This window comes from Barbus barbus (genome assembly GCF_936440315.1).
Source record: "Barbus barbus genome assembly, chromosome: 18".
Taxonomy (NCBI): domain Eukaryota; kingdom Metazoa; phylum Chordata; class Actinopteri; order Cypriniformes; family Cyprinidae; genus Barbus; species Barbus barbus.
Genome location: NC_136746.1, coordinates 9801845 through 9826273, shown reverse-complemented (window position 1 = coordinate 9826273; position 24429 = coordinate 9801845). Strand labels below are relative to the sequence as shown.

The 24429-nt window shown below is 36.7% G+C and overlaps 1 protein-coding gene across 2 annotated transcripts in view; it reads right to left on the bottom strand.

The window, feature by feature from the left end:
* Positions 1-24429, bottom strand: part of LOC306884750 (disks large homolog 5-like) — a 56986-nt gene that overhangs the window by 18702 nt on the left and 13855 nt on the right. The window contains exons 3-16 of one of the 2 annotated variants that reach the window (XM_079440925.1): positions 21181-21334; positions 19389-19532; positions 17753-17936; positions 14393-14652; positions 13404-13716; positions 12894-13124; positions 11106-11290; positions 10892-11017; positions 9382-9514; positions 7358-7485; positions 7076-7251; positions 6856-6959; positions 4136-4228; positions 1145-2020 (exon numbers count right to left, since the gene is read on the bottom strand). In XM_079440925.1, the coding sequence (XP_079297051.1) occupies positions 1145-2020; positions 4136-4228; positions 6856-6959; positions 7076-7251; positions 7358-7485; positions 9382-9514; positions 10892-11017; positions 11106-11290; positions 12894-13124; positions 13404-13716; positions 14393-14652; positions 17753-17936; positions 19389-19532; positions 21181-21334 (3107 nt within the window). Of the gene's footprint in view, positions 1-1144; positions 2021-4135; positions 4229-6855; positions 6960-7075; positions 7252-7357; positions 7486-9381; positions 9515-10891; positions 11018-11105; positions 11291-12893; positions 13125-13403; positions 13717-14392; positions 14653-17752; positions 17937-19388; positions 19533-21180; positions 21344-24429 lie in introns of both variants that reach the window. The other variant, XM_079440924.1, reaches the window with a different exon arrangement.

Genomic DNA, 24429 nt, shown 5'->3' with positions numbered 1-24429 from the left:
AATGCAGCATACACTTCTATATATAGAAAGTTAGAATTAATGTTTCTTTGCATTATAGAATATCCTAACAAAAATGACTAGTTGAACAATTTTTCATTCCTCAAATGGTATACAAAATATTTATGTATTTGCTCTGAAATGGTTAAAAACCATAGTTTGTAGCAAGTCGATTTGAAATAGTAAAAATGTAGTACAGTTAAAAAATAAATACAATTTATACATTTATATATTTACAATATATAATATATTTATATTTACAATAATCACGTCACAATGATTGTTACAATTTTTTACAAATAACAATGACATAACATTGTCATTTACACTAACGTTTAAAAGCTGATTTTTTAAAAACTTCATTCAGCGAAGATGCATTAAATAGACCAAAATTGACTTTTACATTGTTACTTACCAACAATTTCAAATAAATGCTGCTCTTTTGAAGTAATTAGTATATATTTTTTATATTATTACTCATTTTTAATTAGTATTATGGTTTTCACAATATTAAGCAGCACACATGACACTGAAGCCATATGTTTTGCCATACATTTAATAACTCAAACGTTTGAAGCATGTCAAATTCCATGTAGGGAATACAAATATTTTTAAAGAGATAAATCATATTCAGAATCATATTTTGAACTGCAAAATCAAGTCAATGAACAGCTTCATTGTACAGTTTAACTGAATTTGCTACTGAGGTTTAAAATCTATGATGCTGTTAATTAAATATCTTTGTCTCAATGCTTTACTGACACAATATTTACAAAAATACCATTAATGTTATTGTGAAATTCATAATACATATTTTTATTTTAAACTGACAGCAATATATGATAATGTATAAATCCAAATATGTATCATATTAAAATATATACTTTAGTATAGTAAATATGTACATGAATAATTCTAGATTATATTACAATAATTAGCATATTAATATAATAGAAAATTCATGCTAATAAAATGGCGCTAAGCTATTCTTCTACATATCATCAGGAGGTGAGCGTCAGCATTTCTAATATTCTCTCCCCCTCTCTCTTTCCTCCGGGTGCAGTGGGAGATCAATCTCAGGCTGCGAAGCTAATTAAAACAGGCAGGATGGGTGGCTGTGTCAAGCCCAGCAGATCTATATATTCACCTGGAAGCTCTGGAGAGGAATGGTCTGAGGAGTCATCCTGCGCCTGAGCGCCGGGGCCGATTTGGGCCGAGGACGCTTCACTTCCGGTTCCTCCGGCCGCATTCGACCGATGTCTTCCTCGCAGGACTTCCTGGAGCTCAAGACCTTGCTCTCGTGCCCCGCCTCGGTGAAGTACAGGTTGCCGTTGCGGTCCTCCTGTTTGGGTTCGTGGACAGACATGGCGGTGATGGTGGACTCTGAGGCGGAGCTGCCCTGATGTTTGTGCTTGAACTTGAAGGAGTCGCTACGTGTGGGCGGGGTCGGGGGCGTCGGGGCAGAGTCCGCTTTTAAAGGTTGAGGCGAATGGTAGTGCGTCTTTGACAGCGTATCTGGCCTTTTGAAGGTGTCGACATCAATGGGCTTTCTTTGCTTGGGCGACCTGTAGATGGAGAGTTGCGCCGGGCTGTCAGTTGTCATTGCAACACCCACAACCATTTTAGGCCAAGTGCCACCACTGTGTTGCTTCTCCAGGCTGGCTTCCAGTGTAACGCATTCAGGGCCGACTGACTCTGAGCGGGTGTAGCAGACCTCCTGAAAGGCACTGCCACTGTAGCGGGCCGGTCCCAGCTCTGAAGCGGGACGGAGAGAGTTAGGGTGCAAGGTGGAGATCGGAAACACCTTCCTCTCAGAAGAACCGCTCTCCTCTAAGTCAGTCCTAGTCTTTCTTCTCTCGCCGCCTGTGTCCCCGCTGTAAATGTCTGTCTGAGTGGAGCTGTTGTGTTTGAGGTTTCTGCTGTTTCGAGAATGGATATCCGACAGGTGGATTCTGCCGTTGGGTTTCTCGGCCTCCCTCAGGCTCTCAAAGATGTTCTGCCCCGATGTGCTCTGGGGAAAAAACTGTTAATGGACAGGTTCAGCACGACTGGCATAAATAAAACAACATCATCAATAAAACAAACATTCAGAGGTACATAAACTACTGTTACTGGGACCTATTTCGCAAAGCCAGTTTCAGTGCCTACCCAGGTAATTCGAGTTTAGTTCGGATTCAGGAAGATGGATTGGTATTTAGTGGCGTTCCTCACCATGGTAACTTATGCTTTTTATTTTGAGTAGGAGATCACTAATCGGATGCGAGCAAAGGGTCATATCTGATGCAAAAGTTAACTCCTGCTCCAAATTAAAACACTTCACAGTGAAAGTATTTTAGTGATGGAATTGCAAAAATGTTGCTCCTAATTATTTATTATATATGAATTACATAATATATCTTTAATGCATTACACGTAAGCAATTATATTTTGACAACTGGGCCCGTATTCATGAAAAATCTTAGTGCTAAGAGTTGCCCCTAGTAACAAAATTCTAAGCAAATTCTTAGAAATGTGGGTGTTTCCTCTTAAAATTAAAGAAAAGATCCTAGTAAAGAAAAAAGTAATTCAGAAAGCATCTTTACCTTTAAAAGAGGTCTTAAGGTCCAAAATTGTTAGGAGTACGGACAAGGACTTTTAAGAGGCTTAAGAGTTTCTTTAGCAGTGGAGAAAATTAATGAAACATGAAGAGGGAGAAGAAATGTGTTGCACACAATGCATGACAGTGAGTTAATGATCCATGCACGATCTAAAGTGTAGCGTCTTATGTTTGTGACTGATCTTATTTGAGATACGCTAACATCTCCGACCGCGCAGAAATGCCATAGCGCCAGAAATCACCACATTAACATATTTGGCAACTGGAAAAATGCAACTATGCAGCAGCGATGATTTGGGTCTGTACCTGACAGCACTTTCAGAACTTTGTGTCGCTGTTCATTTCCTATAAAATATGTTAAATATGACAGCATGGTAAATAAAAAATAAAGAATATATATACATATATAATGTGTGTGTGTGTGAGTGTGATTGTAAAACAGGTAAAATTACAAGTGAAGGCTTATAATAAACCCTACTCTTAAAAGCGCTCTTTTATTTCCTTCTTGGGCAACAAACCAATCATAGTCTTCAAAAGACTGTGTCATAGCTAGCAACGGGGTCAGCCCCGCCTCCTCACTAAGATAAATGTTTTTGTCTTTTCCTTGCTCAGAGTTGCTCTCAGATTGGTCCTGAATCACTTTTAAGCTAAGACTCCTAGTTAGAAAATGTTAAGCTAAATTAGGATCTCTCTAAAAGGATTCTTAAAGTCTTTAGGAATACGGGCCCTGATATTCAACTTTTAACTGTTAAACTGTTTTTAAGCACTTTGTGAACGTACATAAATGATATGTATAATTAATTTAGTTAATTCACTTACATCAGTAGAGTTAGATATTTTCTTTCATCCGTCCTCTCAAACTTTAATAGCAGTGGCAATGTTTTGTTCTTTTCTTCTAAATGCATTTAAATTCCGGATTTTTTTTTTTTTTTATAACTATCTCTTTATCTTCAGTGCATTTCTGTGAACCCACTGAGCCTGATCTAAGCTGGGTTTGTTTAGTTTTGTCAACTCTAAAGCTACTCTAAAACTCAACAAGCTTCATGTAACAGGCCACAGGTTTCTTAGGGTTAATTTAATCCAATAACAAATTGACTTTTTGCTGAGCTCCACCCCACTTCATGCTCTTCATGATTATATACATGTTGTGGATTTCCAAATGGCCTCATTCACAAGTAAAGTTACAAAATGTTGTGTTTATGATTTCATAATATCTGGTGTAATTATTACTGAGAAATCACCATATTATAAAAAAAAGACAATTTGCAACCAAAAAAAAAAAAGTTCAAACAATAGTTATGGTTAGTTAGCCTAAGAAAGCATTGATTTACAGAGGTTCTTAGCAAAGGCCCAGATGAAAGCAGTAAAGAACAACTACAAACTATTTTCCAAAATTGACTTGCACAGTAACATCTCAGAGTTGGTATTCCAACTCAGACACAGCTGTCTCAAATGCAACTTGGAATAAATGTCACGGCAGCACCTTGGCATGTGGTAATGAGAGCGGCACACACGCTCAGACAGCATTGAGAGAACAATCACCTTCATGAGGGAGAGAGCGAGCGAGTCCCTGCCGCCCCTCAGCAGAGCCTCACATTCACTCAGAGATTTGTTATCCAGAGCGATCCCATTTATCTAGGGAGAGAGAAATTTAGGTCAGCGCTTCACCAAAGAAAAGTGCCAGCAGACTTTAATCCTTCTATTTTCAAACCTAGAAATGACTTCGGAAACTTGAGAACAGAGACAAAGAGATGCTTGGTGAATGAAAGGATGCACTTTTAAGATCTCCAGTTCAGATAAATCCTTCCATCTTTTTAAACGTAAAGAAATAGTTCACTCAGAAATATATTCTGTCAAGGTTTACTCATCCTCAAGTTGGTCCAAACCTAAACTGACTGACTTTCTTCTATGAAACACAGACAGAGGAAATGTTGAAGAGTCATACCGGTCTTTTAATGAATCTGAAAGGAGACTCAAGCTGTTGAGCTTTTTAAAAAATGGTAGAAGGCACCTAGAAGTATCATTAAAGTGCTCCATACTGCTTGTGCACTATATTTCAAGTCTTTTCAAGTCATACGATAGCTTCATGGGAGGAACAGCCCTAACTATTAAAAATAGATCTAAAAACATATATGGTGATATTAGACATCAGGTTTGGCAACGACACACAAAAATCTAATTGTCTAATTTCAATTGCCATTTATGTGATTTTGTAGTCCATACAACTTAATAGTTAATTTTATCACTATAACATGTGTTGAGTAAGCTGAAGTACCAACATTACTGAATGAAACAAAAGCAAAAACTGAAATAAATAAATTAAAACTGTTCAGAAATGACTCAATTTAACTGAAAACAAAAATAAAAGCTAATTGAATTAAACTAACGCTGAAAAGTAACATTGGTCTATTTATAAATTTATCATATGGCTTCAGAAGACTTTTGATACTTCTATGGGTGTTTTTGTCATTTTGAAGTTCAAAAGTCTTCAGGACCTTGCAAATTTGGTCCGAAATTTTCACGTTAAAAGATAAATACGACCTCATGTTGATGTCAATCACGTTTACACACTGCCTCCGAAAGTTTCACCATCATTAAAAATTTGGATCGGGTTCAATTTTCTACATTTTTCGCATCCGTAGCAAGCATTTTGAGATGTGTTTTGACAATTCAGAGCCACAGTACAAGCGAACGCCAAAATCCAGAATGGCATCTGACAAGTCGATCCACTTCGTCTCGCAGCACAAAGCACTGTATAGGTCTTTGCACACGGAGTTCACAGAAATTATTGGTCTTCTTTTTAAAGGGGTCATCGGATGCAAAATTCACTTTTCAAGTTGTTTGAACATAAATGTGTGTTGGAAGTGTGTGTACACATCCATGCTATAATGATAAAAATCCACCCGGTGGACCCAGTTTTAAAATCCTCTCTCTCAAATAAGGCTGTTCTGAGATTCCTGTCAGAATGACGTAGTTCTGTACAGGCCACTCCCACGATAGTTGATTGACAAGACCTTCTTACCTTAGACCCGCCCTGAGTGAGCTGTAAACAGTCCGACCACCATTGTGTCGACTCCGGTGCAGGGGAAGACAAAATGTCTCAGATTAAGCGATTGAGGTGTTTTGTTGTTGGATGTAGTAATAAATATAGCAGTCCTCATCTACTCCCTACATCTGAGCTGCTGAAGACGCAGAGGATTAACGTTACTTTCGCTTTGAAGTGAATGCGCCGATCCCTGAAATGCGTCTATGCCTAAATGCGTCTATGAAGACGTGAGTATAAGGTTTTATGAATCTTTGCAAATCGGCTTTCCTAATAATGTGCTAGTTAGCCAATTTCACGGCTGAAGTTTACAGTCTGCTCATCACTCCACGGAAGAGGGGGGCGGGTCAGCAGAGCTCATTAGCATTTAAAGTGACATGGACTATAATAGCTTGCTAAAAACAGAGCTGACTTTGACCGGTTTAAAAAGGTGTTTTTTACACTACTATTGAGAAATTTTAACCAAAGTATGTTATAGACTTTTAAGACCCTAAAGAATCATAAACTTTTTAATAAAAAAAGGCCATCCGATGACTACTTTAATATGTGGATCTAGTATCGCTAGCAAAGCATCAAACTGAGCCACTGACATCCTGAAGTGTATAAACGTGATTGACACAACGAGAGGTCGTATTTATTTGTTAATGTGCGGAAATTTCAGACGATAATTTCATTATATTGAAAAAGGCAACCATCCTTCATTTCTCTTCTTATGCTTGTGTGTTCCATGATAGCCATGACAAGCCATGAGAGTTTAGAAATATATGAGTGCAAGTAAATCATGAAAGAATTTTCATTTTTTAACTCTTTCTTTAACGATGACAACCAGCAGATGTAGCACAACTGATTGAGCCATATGACATGGCCAATATTAGAGCCAAAAGGTTACAGATATCTTCTACCCAGTATCTATCATGGAGTCAAAAGTAACACCTTATCCGCTCTCAGGATTAACATCTGTGTTACTTATCCCCAGAGTAGCGGCTATCGCTTAGCACGTCACCTGTTTTACACTCATCATCCATTTAAGGAGAGGAGTGGATTTGATTGGCAGTTCATCTAATGAGCCCCCATGCATTTAAGATAAGGAACTAAATTAAAAATCTGCTTCATTTAGGAGGTTGATACGGTCAGATTTTTAGAAGAGCAAATCGGATCCTTGACAGCAGCGATCTTCCTTCAATTTGAGGAAGGATCGCATGACTGCTTGATGACTTACGGCAATCAGGCGGTCTCCGATGGTAAGAGATCCCTCTCTGGCAGCTGGGCTGCCCGGTGCGATAGCGGCCACATATACGCCACCCTCAAGAATGATACCAGCGTCTGGGAGGGTGCAGAGCAAAACCAAGAGTCATGAATAAGAAAACAAGGGAAATCAGCCACAGAAACGGTAAAATGAGTCGGGAAAATACGTGGGATGTTGCAGAAGTAAGTGATACCTTTGTGTCCAATGAGATTAATGTGGACAGGAGTAACCAGTCTTCCTCCTAAAGATTTCCTCCTGCGAACGACCATATTGATCAGCCCTCCTCCATTAAGTACAGCTTTGATGACCTGCTTCCTGTCTTTGTTAGTCAGGTCCACATCATTTATCTTCAGCAGCCAATCATTCACCCTATTGAGAGAGGCACGGCTGGTCAGGACAAAACTATGAGCAGGGAAATGAGCGCGTAATCATTCCAGGAGCCATTATCTGAAAAACACTCAATATCTGTATCCACCTCAATCTTCCATCCGCGATACTTCCTTTGTCCACTCTGGTTACAAATATCCCACAATCCCCTGGTAAATATGGATCATTCACCCCCTCTGCGATATCAAACCCCATTGCCTTCAAATCCATGTCGTCCTGTGGGAGGATAATGATAGAGAGACTGATCAGACCTCTCCAAATAGAGGAAGACAAAGACAAGGGAGAAAAAAAAAAAAAAAAAAAAAAACTTAAAAAGGTCAAATGATGTGAATGAGTATCATTTTAATAGTAACCAGGGAAAGTAAATATTGTGTTACTTTATAAAAAAAAAAGTTCAAATATGTCTAAATAACTTGGATGCCTTCTATATTAAATGTTAAATGAATGAAATGGACACTACATGGAATAAATTATTTTTAAACTTTGTACACTAATAAAAAACTATTTAAAAATACTTATTTAACACTGAAGGCACAGTTTAACTTAAAATTAATAAATTAGTAAAATAATATTTTGTGGCCATTTTTGAGACCCCCTTCATGCAGATAAATGCAGAATTGCTGAGCAGAGGGGATTTCTTTTAAAACATTAGAAAATATTACAGATCCCAATTTGAACGCTATGTGTGAACGTTATAATAAATGTATTAATAGAGCCGTTGTAATTATTATCATTATTATTGTCTTTTTAATTTTATTTAACAGAACAACAGTAAAATTTCAATACTAACATTTATGAATGTTGATGGAGCTTGTATTTTGATGGAAACCCGCAGGAAGACCTCAGTGCTTCCTTTTGTTGACAGCAGCAGATTTATAAATTATTCTCATTACTAATTTGGGAAGATGCACGTATCACATTGTCACATGCCTTGTAAAAAAATCATAAAAGTGTTACTTAGCATTGAGCAACTGACGAGCTCCTGCAGCGCTGTTTGAACACATGCAATTCATGCGTGTACTAGAAAACATTAAAAAAACATAACGCTCTGCAGTAAATTTAATTGTTTAAGGCCATTTCACGATTTTAATCATACAGTAACCAGCAACAACCACCCCTTCCTCTTCTCATCGGAGAAATGCATTGCAGTACTAAACGGTCTCTCGCCATCGCTGCTTGTAATGATTTTTGCATCTTGCTCGGACAGTTTAAATTGCTTCCACACTGCAGTCATATTTGCTGCAGTAGTGTGCGCCTCTGTTTGATCGCATCAAGTCATTGTTCGGTACAATTTATTAGGGCTTTTTGTTTATTTTCGTCTAAATAATGTCGACTGCTAAACAATCGGTGCATCCCTAGTAGGTCGCGATATGGCACTTTTTTATCACGTAAAAATTTATACCGGTATTATTGTGGACGGTATGATATGGCACACCTCTAAATGAGCATCCTGGAACCATGAAGGTAAATGTAAGAATTTAAGACCTTTTTAAGACCAAAAAAAGAAAAAGTTAAGACACATCTCCATCACTTTAAAAAAAAAAAAAAAAAAAAAAAAGTGCTTAAGTTGAATGGCTCCCAACCACTACAATACAGAAATAAAAAATGATGGGTGTTTTTCTGTGAAAAAGTCTAAAGATTTTTAAATCAAGATACAACTTGAGAAGCAAAATACCATAAAACCAGAAGTCGTTTTATGAGAAATTTATGTAAATATCATTAAAAAAAGAATTTGCCAATGGGCTCAAAAAAATCTATTCAATTCAAAGGGAAAACAAGTTTTCATACCCCACTGAAAGATATTTGTTCTGGTTTTAAACTAGACTTCATATATTCAATTTGCCACACTAGTAAATATATCTCGACTTCAGGATGTTTAAATATTTATATTGGGAAACAAGACCAAAATACTGAGGAAAATATTCTTTTTTTTGTCTTTCCTTGTCAGAACAGGACTACAAAATAAAGAGTATTTTTTAAATATTTTTAAATACTTTTCCGAGGCTGGTAAACATTAATATAAATATTCCCAGATATTTTCCAGACCTGTAAGATCAATATATTATTCCTCAAGACTTTTAGCTTTACTGCTTTGGATTTTTCTATTCTTACCCGATCCTTCTCAAACTCCACCACCTCCGTCTCCCATTCTAATGAGTCTGTGTCTATGGCTGAATCATGGGAGCTGTGAGCCATTAGCTGGCAAAAACGCGCCTCCTTCTCCAACTGGCTCTCCATCTTCTCCCTTTATTGGTAGAGAGAGCACAAAACAAAACAAGACAGACCATTTTCTCTCTCATCTCTCCCAACAGTCATGTAATTCATCTAACGCCCACAAAACCCAACAGAAAACAGCAAGTATGTCAAGTGTCAACAGTCTTTGTAAAGACCATCTCTTTGTTTGAAGAGTTGCTGATGCAAGACTGGGAAAACCGCTGTCTTACAAGCCTACTGGATGATACGGATTGGCATCTTTTGCCACAGTTTGTGTAATCTGTAACACCTGTGCTAGATGGAGATGTTATAAAAGCGGCATCAAGGTCAAAACTTAAATTTGGGAGGAAAAAAATAAAACAGGATCAAGCAGTTAGGGAATACTGGCAAACTGTCACTAAGATTCATAGACTCAGAGAGAGGAAAGCCTGGAGGGCATCAGTGACATAAAAAAAACTTAAGAAAAGTCTACTGCAAGAGGGTGGGGGTGCTCTGGAGTTTTTGATGGAAATGGACTAACCACTAGGGGGCATCTGAAGAAGAAATTTAATCAAAAAAGGGACTAGGCCTGACTAGGCCCAATTAGCAGACTAGGACCAAAAATTAATTCCAACAGGGCCATTAATCATTTGTCATAAATTAATATAGCTGCGCATTATAAGTGCTAAATGATCTGCTGCCTGTCACTGACACGCACACTCAATTTATATTTATCTATCTATAACATTATTTTGTATGTTATTTAGTACAATATTTAATAAAAAATAATTTACTAATTAATTTATTAACTTATGTATTTATTCATTGTTATATTTATTTGCATTACGTAATTTGTGTAATTTTTATTCATTTATTCATATACATTTCATAATGTAAATTTTATTGACTTAATTACATTATTGATTACTTAATAATGAATTCTTGAATTATTACTGCATTCATACTAAAAATGTATTAACATTATTATTTCTTGCATTTATAAGATATCACTGTAAATTAAATCATTAGAAATTATTATAAATTAAAACATTACTTGCATTTATAAGATTATCGTTGTGAATTAAATAAACGACGATGTACATTTAATTTATTACGTTATGTTTATTACATTATTGCCACATTCATTCATTATTTTTATTATTATTGTTTGCATTTACAAGCTAATATATGGCTAACGTTCCATAATGTAAAATTCTTACATTTCTATTTAAATTTCATAGCCAAATAACAATGACTTTAAAAATACTATAAAGTTATTGTCACTTTTGATTGTTCAGACCTTTTTTCAGAAACCTATTTGTGTAACATTTACAAAGGGTCAGTTGTAAATTGAATGAAATACCCCATATTATCTGTAAACAACTGACTGAAAGATTGTCAGAGAGAAGCGGGACTAAAAAGTGTATACTTGAGCTCTTTAAGTTCCCTGGCTGCATCGTTCCGCTGTTTCCTCATGTCGTCAAGGTTACGCAGGGCATCAGCCAGATCGCTGACGGCACGGTCTCTTTCTCTGCGCAGATTATCACACAAAGTCCTGCCAAGACACAACAAAGACACGCTCAAGCATCAGCAGTTGCATATCATCAAATTCCTTGACTGCTTAATTCAGTGGCAAATGTTACCGTATGCTCTCTCTCTCAGCAACAATCTTGTCTCTTTCCTGAAAGGCCCAGTCTCTGCGACACTTGGCCACCTCGGCCTCCTGCACGGCCTCCTTCAGCTCCTGGGACATGGCCTCACACTGCTTCCTCAACACGTCAATCTCCTTATTGGCACGCTCCATGTCCAGCGTGGCCGAGTCTTGTTTCTGTATCAAAAACATTCATGATGAATATGATTGCAGATGATTTCATCACCAAAATGTGTTTTTAAGGCATAAATTAAGACATCTGTGAAGTCATGTTAGTGAAATGATCTTCACCAGAAGGCTTTGAGGCTTAAAGCTTCTGTAAAGCTGTTAGAGACCTCTAGTGGGCTCTAGCGGCACTGCGGCTTCAAGCTGAATAAATCTGCCTTTGGTTATTTTTTTACTGGAATAATCCAATGGCTCACAGTTTATGAGATTTTTATGAGCTTTGTGGTTTATAGTGTTTGTTTGTGTATGAAGACTGGTGTGAAAAAACTAGGCAGGCAAGGGATAAGGGGTGAGGATACAACGCTTTGAGATCTGAACTAAGATTCATCTCACAAACGGCCCCTTAGACATTTATTCTCGAAGAACAGAGCAGCAACTGATAAATATTTCTGATAAAACCTGAATTACAATGGTAAAATACAATATAAAAAATATTACTTTTGAGCCATGGATATGCAGAAGCCCACACATTGTCGTGAGTCATGGGCAGCACTCTGAATCTACTGCATTATCCGTTAGAAAGGTATTATTTATATTTAAATAGTTAAAAACAAGGGGGTTGTAGTGATATACACTACAGCTCAAAAGCTTGGGGTTGGCAATATTGTTTTTTATGTTTTTAATGCATTTTATGTCCTCCAAGGCTGTAATTATTCGATTGAAAATACAGTAAAAACAGTGTCAAATACTGCAATTTAAAATTCTAAATTTATATTCAAATTTTCTATTTAAATATATTTTAAAATGTCATTTATTCCTGTGATGTCAAAGCTGAATTTTCAGCATCATTACTCCAGTCTTCAGTGTCACATGATCCTTCAGAAATCATTCTAATATACTGATTTGCTGCTCAAGAAACATTATCAATGGTTGCAAACAGTTGAATGAAACCTCACTGAAATCTTGAAGTGAAGATTTAATCTGAATACTCATGATTTTTTATTCATCTTTATTTTTTATTCATCTTTAACATTGTTTGTTCTATCTGTCTAGACCCTTTCATTTTCCTAGGGCACTTTTAAGCACTTGCATTAGTAATGTTAAAATCACTTTCCTTAACTAACAGCATTGAAGAGATAAAGTGAAATGACTGGTACAACTTAACTAGCCAATAAATGAACAGATGCAGCCCAGTTATTATCAGATGTGTCTTTTTGCAGATACTCTATTATTTAGTATTTTCTCTACAATCCAGACAAACAGACAAATTAGCTTTGCAGAGTGCAGGTTCTTATTCCTTCAATGACCTTTCAACATTCATGACATATTTATGTATTAGAGATAAAGATGAGTTTTTTTTTTTAAAAAGGGAGTTGCACTCAATAAGGGAAATTTCTTGCTGTTGAAACATTAAGGCACTGAGCAGAGCGCCAAAACTAAAAATGAAGTACTTTACTTGTCTTAATTCCATTTATTATTTTACCAGCTCTGGAAAATTCCCTGCATCTACCACAGAAGATTTTTCATAGAAGATTGGATGCAGCATTACAATATGAAATATGTATTTAATATTGTCATTAATGTGCGCATATATCAAATCCCAGACTGTTAGCACCTGTCTGGCCTGGTAGTATTCCCGCAGTAACTGGTCTCTCTGGATGATGGCTTCGGTTCTCTCTTTCCTGGCCACATCTCTTTCCTCCCGCACAGTCTCGATGTCTTTACAGGCCTGACTCAGCTCTTTCTGGGCCTCCGCTTTGTCCTTCACTTCATGGCAGTATTTTTCCAGCAGCTCGTTTCTCTCACAGATGGCACGGTCTCGATCCACCAGCGATGAATTTAGCTCCTACAAAAAGACGCAGACGTCAGCGACAGTTATATGCTATTGATTTAAAGTGCTTTTTCAAAACGGCATGTTATTCAGTGGCTGCCTAGCACAAACTTGGCAACAAAAAGCTGATTTACAGAACAGAGAGCATATAAAAAAATACAAGCCTCAGTCACACCTTAATCTTAAATACTGTATTCAGTGATACAGTGAGCTTCCCCAAACGACTGCTGACCATACAGATCAAAGCAACAATATTGCATAGATATCTAATATCTGTTATTAGGGATGTGTTACCTGTCTGAGAGCTTCCAGCTCCTCACTGGCCACCATTCTCTCAGAGGAGGTGTTTTTGAGCCGGGCCTCCGCCGCCTCCAGCTCCGTCTGCAGCTTGTCCACCTCTTTAATGACCTGGTCCCTCTCACTCATGATCAGCCTGTATTCATTAAACACAGAATCCCGCTCCTCCTTGTATTTCTCTGCATCCTTGACCGCCTTCAGCTGGAAGTTCTTGTAGCGCGTCACCTCCGACTGGAGTCTCTCCATCTCTCGCTGCAGCTCCTTGTTCTGAGCTGAGGCTTTATTCAGCTCCTGCTGCAAAGAGTCAAACCTGATGGGTTTCAAATAAAAAAAAAGTCAATTAATTAGTATTTCGATTAATTAGTGCGTTTCATTATTAAAAAGGACAACCAAATTTGTAACTATTTTACTGGCAGTCCACTGTATGAGGATTTTTTGGGTATAATATATCAGTTTACTTTATTTAGCTAACCTCACTTAAATGAACTATAGTGTCCTGCACCCACCAGTGAAAAGATATAAAAAATTACATCTGGTGTCTGAATAATTTTTGGTTTGCCTGTATATGTAATGAATGTCATTAAGGCAAGCTTGATTATCCTCTTAGCTCTGTTAAACATATTTTACCATATTTCAACCCATTTTGCCTCAAGCAGAAAATGCTTGTAGATTGTGTTTGATATGATTATAGTGTCTGAAAGTTAAAAAGATGTTGATGTACGACATTTAAATATAAACAATGTATGCGTTCTGTGAAAAATGTAACAATGTATTTTATTATTGTAATGCCTGTCAATCACAACTAGGCAAATTTGATCATGCTTTCAGCTCATTTGCAACAAATTCAGACCAAACAATACAAAAAAAAAAAAAAAAAAAAAAAGAGGCTGCAGATTGTAGTGTTCAAAAAATGTTGACCAAGTATGACCTTTAAATTTGCTAAAACACTTAAACCACATCATAAAGACGTCTGATGCTGCTCGTACCGTCTCATAGATGTAGACCACTGCTGTTGGTACTGGATGGCCGTGTCGCGCTGTTTAAGCAGAGCATCTATTTGCTTTTGCAAGCGCCTGTTCTCCTCTTCCACTTGCTCCAGTCGACTCAGATCTGTGTTGTGACTGGCCACCTTCTCACTGTAGCGTTTGCTCAAGACATCGTATTCCTTCTTCACCCCCTCCAGCTTATCCATTGCTGTATCGTAGAGCTTGTTCAAAACCTCTGATGACCCATTCTCCCTGATTACCTGTATCCAAAAAGCCTTTCATGAACCTGATCTACTATATGGTGTCAAATAAAAAAAATACAAGAAACAAAAAAATAAATAAAATAAAAACCTTATAACCCGTGTCAAAATAGTCTTTTGTGAACCTGATTTACTGTGTGGTGTCAAAGAAACAAAACAAAACAAAAAACACAAACTTGTCAAAAACAAAGCCAAAACAAAACCATGATTACCTTTGTTGAAAACAGCTTTAAGGAACCTGATTTATTGTGTGGTGGAAACAAAATTAAACAAAACAAACAAAAAAACTGATTAAACAGCTTCAAATAACCTGATTTATTGCATGGTGTCAAAGAAACAAAACAAAAAAAACATGCAATTAAACAAAAAAAAAAAAAATAATAATAATTTAGTCTTTTGACACTACTTATTTGTACTAAAATGGTTCACAAAGCTTTCTGTTATTAATTATATTGGTCAGTCCTAAAGATATTGAAAATAGCACAGGGTTGGTAAATTAATGTAGAGTTCAACTGATGTGTAATTATACTCCTACATACGACCTGTTATAAATTTGCTTTTATCATCACTTGAATTCAAGTTTGACAACGCAAACACCAGAGGGCGATCATGAGTCTATGAAACATCTCCTGTACATGCATGCAGAATGCTGTCACTGCAATTACACACAAATACGCAACACTGAATTCAGCAACAAACAAACAGCATTAAGTCCACTTGTTTTGCAAAAATGTTGATCTATTAGAACACTATGTGTCCTAATGACATAATCGAAGGCAATTCCCTGTTCAGGCAATAAACCCACACCACAGTGGGATTTCACATGCTGAGTGATTGGCATCTGTATCTAACTCTCCTCTAGGCCATGTAATCAGTGCTTAGGGTATTGACTAACTGCAAAAGCCTGTTCTTTTCCATCAGTCAGCAAGCACTTGCCCTTCCAGGCTGACCTTTTTCAAGCAGGCGGTGAGCGTTTTGTGCAGCCAGTGGGCAGCGTAAGCAATGCTGACGGGTCAAAACACGGTTCAATCTCAGCACTACAGCACAGATACCATGGCACGCCTGATCTGACCTCTCTGCGACAATTAAGACCGTTACAGACACACAAGCAGGAGCTATCCTAATGCTTTAAACCTTTCCATTTGTGTTCGTGGGTTTCATTCGGAAGGAAGTCTGATAAATCAATCCATAGTAGCTGCAAAGAGCAGACATGTGTTGACACGGTGGCATCTGACTGAATAATCTCCTGTCCCCTGGCTTCCGATTTATGTCAAGGTCAGTTTTGGTTGCACTACTATGGAATGCCCAGCCTCCGGATTTACAACATAAACACTGCTGTTCATGATGCAACAGACGCACTAATCCCACAACAGTCTGCACTGCAGGGAATGACAAAATCTGCAATTTAATTAACCGTACCAGAAGCTCTCTGGAAAAAAAAAGGGATCGATTTTGGCAGACTAACGTCACTGTCTGGCTGACGGCAGTACCATTAGGCCTGTTTCACACTGCAAGTGTAAAAAGCACATATGTATTTTGGTGCCCGTATTAACAGGTTACTTTCACACTGTGTGTATTAGCAAGGTGGTGCTGCGAAAAAAGCAGTTCTGCGATTACAGTTTCAGCACCGAGCCCATTTTTGCTGCTTATAGCACACTCAACTAGCAGACAACCAAGAATTTCCTACACTACAGTTCAAAAGTCTGGCGTAAGTAAGATTTGTGTTTTAATACATACTTTTATCCACCAAGGACATATTAAATTGACAGCAAGGGCACTAAAGTGACAGTAAAGACATTTATAATGTCACAAAAGATTTGTTAAATAAACACCATCCTTTTGAACTTTCATTTAATCAAAGATAGATTAAAAAATGCTGGTTTCCACAAAAATATTAAGCAGCACAACTGATTTCAACAACAAGACTAAATGTTTCTTGAGAGGCAAATCATGAAAAAAAGTGTTATGATGTAAGGTTAATGTACTTCCAGCCTGTTGTTTATGTTTTAATCCATTACCATGTTCAAAAATTCTATAATAAGAATGCAATCTACCATGACACAGATATTACAAAACCATAAAAATACAAGTCAGGGGTATTCAATTAAAGTTCCAAGAGGTTTTTTCTTCCAAGCAGAAGTCCGGACAAAAACAAACAAACACATTTTTGTATTTTTACATTTAGATACATGTGTGACCATGTAAGAGAAAAAAATACTGTTTTTGTCCAGGGTTTTCCTCCTGAAATCTATATGATTTTAATATTTTACTTCAAAACAAATGTAGCTACAATAATCAAAACATTCTCATCTTGAGCAGAAAAGAAGGTTAACTAGTAGTTTCAAAGTTTAAGTTCTATCCTAGCCATCTAACAATTCTCTTTTCCCAATTATAATTACATGACTCTTTTAAAATGTTCTTAGCCTACAGATTAACTCCCTGGGGTCGGCGGTCATGGCGTAATGCTAAATGTAGATCAGAAACATCTTGTCACATCTGGTTTGAACAGTCAGAGTCATAGGTTATTGATAGATAGTAGTAATATTAGTAATATTGCTCCTCACCATGTTTCTGTCGTTGTTAAAATACGCAGCTCTTTACAAAGCAACTTGGCGCGTCCGGAGAGAGAGAGAAAGCGTTCGGAGCTGAAAGGGCTTGAATAAAGCGTGTTTGGCTTTGGATAAAAGTACTAGAGGATATAGCGCTGAAATATATTTACCATAAACAAACCTGAGGGCTAGTTATGTGATCCGCTCTGCTGTTTTGACGTGCTGCTCACTTAAAATGGTGCTGCTGTTACAGCTACAGTTCGCGGCCCGGATGGATGCTGCGATGCGGATGCTGTCCACCTTTTGAATATCAGTTATATAAATAAGGATAAAAGACTTGAGTTGCTTTTAACGAGTCCTTTTCTTCGAGTCAAGTCTGGAGTGATTTCAGTCTATAAAAATGCAGCTTGAGTGCGACTCGAGTCTGAGTTACTAAATCGAGTGCCCATCTCTGATGCGTGGTGTGTTGCTGTCACAGTTAAGATGGCATTTCATTTACACACTGCTTGTGCATGTATGAAGCATCCCTGGATTATGTGGAAAGCCTGTACCTGTTGTTGCTGTACTCTCATGTCGGCCACCTCTCTCTGATCTTCAGAGTGGAGTCTCCTGAGCTCCTCACAGCTCTGTTTCAGGTGGTTGTGTTCCCGAACCAGCTTGGCATTCTCTCTCTTCAAAACCTCCATTTCCTCCTTAAACTGAGATTGTTCGCTTAGGAGGCGGCTATGCTGTATGCTGAAATATAAACCCAAAACAAACAAATGAGCTACTTATATTACAACTCTGTTACATCACATGAGAATCTGCATCACACCTCACTTGTGCGGTCTAGGTAATGTTTCACTTTTATGGCCGTTACATCCAGATGTCTTTTTAAAAACAATCAGGAATCATTAAAACTCTATTTTAGTAACTAAACAGTGACTCCATTCCAAAAACTAGTAAGCTGTGGCAGGCAGAAAATGCACTGCAACAAACAGCATTTATGTATTTTATGCATAAATTAAAAATAACAAAATAAAATACATTTCAGTTTGATTTCATTTTTATAACAGAGAATGGTTGTGTATGTGTGTGTGCTGTAATCACACACTGTTGAGGGAATGGGGAATATGGGATTAATCCCTCATCAACTCAATCTTCATCTCTATGTGGTCATTCATGCCCAGCAGAGACGGGGACAGGAGGGCGTGTGTCCTTACATCATAATCAGATTACAGCCACTGCACATCTGTGTATGGATGGACGATATTATGTTGGTGTGTGGATGACCACACGCTGGCAAACAAGGTTGAGTCAGAGACAACAGAGCAGAACAAACTTCCTTATTGCCAACTGGTTTAGATAACGAGGCTACATTAAACCAATGTCAGTTAAACTGATGACATGACAAAGCAGTTTTATAATTACTTCCTTGTGACTGTGTATTTTGCATAAGGATTTTTATAGAAAGACACCGCAGAGACAGTTCACACAAAAAGTTAATTTTGTCATCATTTACTCGCCATACAAACCTGTAATGAATTAAATTTTTTTGCTAAAATAGTCTCTTTTTCATTTTTTTTTATCCTGTGTTGTTTTGAACCCAATTGATTTTCATTGCATGGGCAAAAACAGTAAAAAAAAAAAAAAAAATTACTTGAAAATATCTTCTGCAGGCTGACATGAGGGTGAGTAAATGATGACAGAATTGTGATTCGAACTCTTTTACCACCATTGACCATTTTTCAGCTTTCCGTGTCTTTATTGTTATGAGGTAGGAGGCAAAATGCTGGCGGGAAAGAGTTAATTTTCACATTTTAATTTATTTTTTATTTTTTTATTATTTAAATTGAACACATTTATTGTAATTTCAATAAATATATTTAATTATTTTTTTATTATATTATTTCTTTTTATTAATTTTTTTATTGTAATTACAATTGTATTTTGAGGTTTGGAAAGATACATGGATGATTAAATAACTGGGTGAACTACTCTTCTAGATGACACTAAAACTGCTCCCTAAGTGCATTACGCACATTAATATTGCAACATGAATTGAGCTGCAGAACAATGTGCTTCAAACATTTAATAAAGCCACAATTAACCTGCAGATAATGCAAGTGCTAATTAAAGACTGCTACAAATGCAGCGGATGGCTCTTAGCATGTCTGTTAGAGAGAGATGTGTGGCGCCTGTACTCACTGGTAGTAGTCCGCCTCCTTCACGGCCTCCTCGCACCTCTTCAGAGTCTTGGTGTGCTGGTTCTGCAAGGACTGCAGGTCTGCCATGGCCTTCATGCACTGCGTTTTCAGGCGCTCGTAGTCATGGCCAGGTTTGGAATTTGGCCTTTTGGAGACAAAGAGCAATACATCAGCACTGCGTCCCTCAGTCTGCAAGGACGGCCCAATGTTAACTGGGATAACAGAGACTCTACAGGTCAAAAGTTTGAAATAATTAAGATTTTTTTTTTTATGTTTTTCATAAGTCTCTTATGTTCACCAAGGCTGCATTTACTTGATCAAAAATACAGTAAAAAAAGTAATATTGTGAAATACTAAAATTAATAATTGAATTTAAAATAACTAGTGCTGTCAAACGATTAATCGCATCCAAAATAAAAGTTTGTTTACATAAAAAATATACACAGTATACACACTATGTATAAATAAATACAAACACATGCATGTATATATTTAAGAAAAATGCGTTATGTTTATATATTAAATATATTTATATATAAAATTTAAGAAATGTGAATATATAAAATGTATAAACGTAAATATCAAAACATGCTGTATGTGTGTGTGTGTTTATATACATAATGAATATGCACAATATATAACAATCAAAAACTGTTATTTTGGATACGATTAATCATTTGACAGCATTAAAAATAACATTTTCTTTTAAATAAAAAAAAAAAAATTCAAATAGAAAACAATTTTACAATATTACTGTTTTTGTATTTTTTTTAAATAAACATGCAGCCAAGAGAGACATCTTTCAAAAACAATCTTAATTACAGACCCTACTGACACTTTTAAAGCTATCTGGGAGCAAGACCTGGGAGTTTCTATCACGCAGCACTTATGGCATAGCATCTTGAACCAAGTGCATTCCTTTTCCATATGTGCCAGGCATGGGTTAATACAATGCAAGATACTATTCAGAGCTCACTTAACCAATGGCCAATTGGCAAATATTTTCCCTGACAGGAGCGCTGCCTGCAAACGTTGCAAACAGTCACCTGCTAATAATCTGCATATGTTTTGGACATGTCCGAAGCTAGTAACCTTTTGGTCTTTTGTATTTGAGACGCTTAAAAAAGCTCTTAGCATTAACATTGTCCCTGACCCATTTCTAGCCCTTTTTGGGGTTTCTCCTTTACCAGATTTAATGGCCCGAGATTGCTTTCACTACAATCTTGGCCAGACGGGCTATTCTACTTAAGTGGAAGCATACATCCCCTCCATCTCATGACAGGTGGATACAGGACATTTTATATTGTGTTGGGCTTGAGAAATTGAGATGTTCACGTTGTGGTTCACTTAAATCCTTTTGCAAGACTTGGGATCCTTTCTTAAATTACATTAAAGGTTTACCTTGTTCACCTCCAACTGGTAACGATCCATAACTATTAAAAAAACTGACTTCGAAAGGAATTGAAAATGTATTGTTATTATTTTCTTTAATTACCGATTTATTATAATTATTAGGTTTTTTTTCCTCAATTTGAATAATTTAGGGGGATATTTGGGTTGAGAGAAGGTTTGTGGGAGATCTTAATGATTTCCTGTGGTCTACTACTTTCCTTTCTATGATGTACCATTCTGTAACCGTCACTGAAAATGCTAATACAAAGATTTGAAATAAAAAAATCTTAATTAGACCAAACTTTTGACTGATAGTGTACATCTACATCTGAAATTCATTCTATGTACCTTTACAGATATCTAATTAAATTACTGCTTTTTTATTTAACTAGGGTTGGTACCTGCAGTCATCAAACGTGGTGCCAGGTGAGGCGAGAGCCAAGCGCTTGCGAAGTTCGTCCCGCTCCCTGGTGACTTGTCTCAGCTGGAACAGGATGGTATCCAGGTTCTCGCTGGCCGGCCGGGTGTCACTGAGCACAGGTGGAGGTGATGAGGCTTTGGTACCTGCAACAGTGAGCACGTCACCGGAGCACAGACAAGCTCACCCGGCACTAATGCAGGGATACATCGACACAAACACCCCCAAAGACAAAAACTATAGCCACGGCTGCCTCAACTGACCACTCAAACTTGGAATCACATCAATTTTATATGCAAGGAATAATATGCATCCAGACGATTGTTATTTCAGAATAAACTCCTTAAGGGGTTTATTTTGCAATAACATCATTCCACTTATTACACACCTACTTCCCACATAAGTAAATAATTGGACATAAAACATAAGTTCAATGTAGACAAACATTTAAGGTACACACTTTTCACCACATAATTATGAGGGATACTGATTTTAGATGAAACCGTATTAAAACTTTACCTGTTTATTATCTTATAATCCATCACAGGGTACAAAATAATCGTCCTGGCAAGACGACGAACACAGCAACAATATGGAGAGCAAGAGTCAGTTCCAGAAGTGAAAGTGGCATTTTTTTCCCCGAAGGGAAATTGATTTTTAACGATAACTTATAAACCTTTAAAGGCACACCTACTGTGAGCTCTGAGGTTGTTCATTGGTGGTATATACTTTTGTTGAAGCCACCTGTTCACATTATTTTATCTTATGTTTTAAATAATCATGTTTAACAGTGGAATCCCTGGTAAAAATAAATAAATTACCCATGATGCTGTAAAGGAAATTTCCCCAATCAGAGAATGGTCCCTTTTTCACAAGACTGTGACGACGCATTTCAACGGTCATCAGCATCGTAAATCCTTTAAAGTTTGTTATATTTCGATTTTTACAAAATGTTGGTACATTTAAAACACTATACTTTGTATTATAACACCTTTGCAACAAATTACAAAAACACTAGTTAACACTAATGCGAGGGTGTTTCTAATGCATCGTCTATGGGTGGGACAGAACATTAAACATGTGGTATTCTCTCATTCACTGCTCTTGAAGTTAACCTAACTATGAATACTTCCGTTGCTGAGAAACCCAGAAATGGGTAAAAGGTCTATAGCAGTGCTGAGCATACACAATGCTTCATGGGATTGTAGTAAAGCCATTATGCACATAGTCGTGTACCTTTGTCTTTTTGTCTGATTTTCAAATACCTTTTTGCTTCAAATAAAAGTTTGTAATGTTGCGATTCTTCTTATAGCTGGTTGGTTTGGTTTATGGCTTATAGCACTTAAAGGAAGACTTTTTAAAAATCCCTATGGGAAAAATGAATGAAAAAAATACTTCTAGAACCAGCACAGGAAGCACCAGCATGATTTGCTCGAATAGGTGGCTTCAACAAAAACAGATACCATTGATTAACAACCTTGGAGCTCACAGTAGGTCTCTGTCTTTAAAGGTTTATCAGTTATTGTTAAAAATCAATTTCCCTATGGAGAAAACGAATGGATATTTTACTCTGGGACTGACTTGTGCACTCTAGAAACCTTGTGTGGAAGAGAAACAAATGCACTTAAAGAAATTTATCATAAGCATTGTAATATTCGAGGCAGATGTCAGAAGACTGCGAAATATTTAAAAGAATACTACTAGGCAGCTTGTTAGGTTTTAGACAGTGTTATTGTAGTATTATGTATATACTACTGAAGTATTTATTTATTAATATTTTGTATTAGCTTTTATTTTTAGATTCATTTTTATTTCAGTATTTGTTATGCATTTTTTTATTTGCTTTTTAATTACTTCTAATTTTTATTTAAGCTTAAGTTTTATAAAGTATATTTTACTTCAGCTTTATTAAAATGACCAAAAATTATTTTAATAATTTAATAGTTAACAGTTTAGCTAACAATAACTACACTGCTTTTAGAGCAGAGCTACTATCGCTACAACTCATACAAAAACAGGCCAAGACTTAAAACTAAATCTGACCTTTAAAGCTTGGCTGTACTAAAAAAAAAACTGCAGTACAAAAAAAAGCTACATAAATAATCATACAGGAAAAATGTGAAAATGCTTGAGGTCACAATGGCAGACATTCTGAGCACTTTATGTAAATGATGATCTTTTGGGATGAGCAGCAACTAAAATTACACCATAATCTTTTGGTCTAGGACAATCTGCTGCAGATATTCAGAGAATGAATTCAGCTTTATGCAATAACACCGAGGATAATCTCCATTACTGATAAAAGCAGGGCAGAGAACATAGTATTTGTCGAGATGTAATTTCATTGTCTTTCTAGGGATTTATTAGAGAAGGTTAACATGAGACTACTTGATAAACAGCACACAACATTTTTTCCACAACTTTTCCATTATTTTAAAATTCCCAGATACATCCAGCTTGTGGGAATCCTCATTTTGCTGCAAATATTTCTCATTTTTATATAAAATTCTTTGAATAATGTTATGGAAGTCCTATGTATACCAAGTTAAATGCATTGTAACCATAAAACAAATTAATGTACCTTTATAGATGCCTTCACGTTAATAAAATATTACATGCATTTACGTATTATATAAAAGTGAAACATCATGCTGCAATAATTCATTGTCTGTTTGTTTCAGAGGTCAGGTTGATTTTTAAACTCTGAAATTAAACTTAAAGGGATAGTTCACCCAAAAATGAATGAAGTATGTGGATAGGCAAACAGTTGACGGTAGCCATTGACTTCCACAGTATAAAAAAAAAATACTATGGTAGTCAATGGCTACCGTCAACTGTTTGCTTAGCCATATTTTTCAAAATATCTTCTTTTGAGTTCAAAAGAAGAAACTCACGCAGGTTTGGAACAAGTGGAGGGTGAGTAAACAGACTAAATTTTAATTTTTGCATGAACTATCCCTTTAAAACTTATGCATATGACCACTAATAAAGTTGATATGAAAAAACTGCTTTGTGCTGAATACTTTAGTGTCATTTATTCGCAACTGACTGAGAACAGGCTTTCTGGTGACATTATCCTCACTGTCACAAACCCACACTGCTCCTCACCAGACACAAACAGGCAGAGGGCATTATGGGTATCTCCAGTGCAATGTTTTGGTCCCTTTAGAAAGCACTATGTGAAACTGCCAAGTCATTTGGCCGGCAGTCAGCCTCAGAGCATATTCTCCAT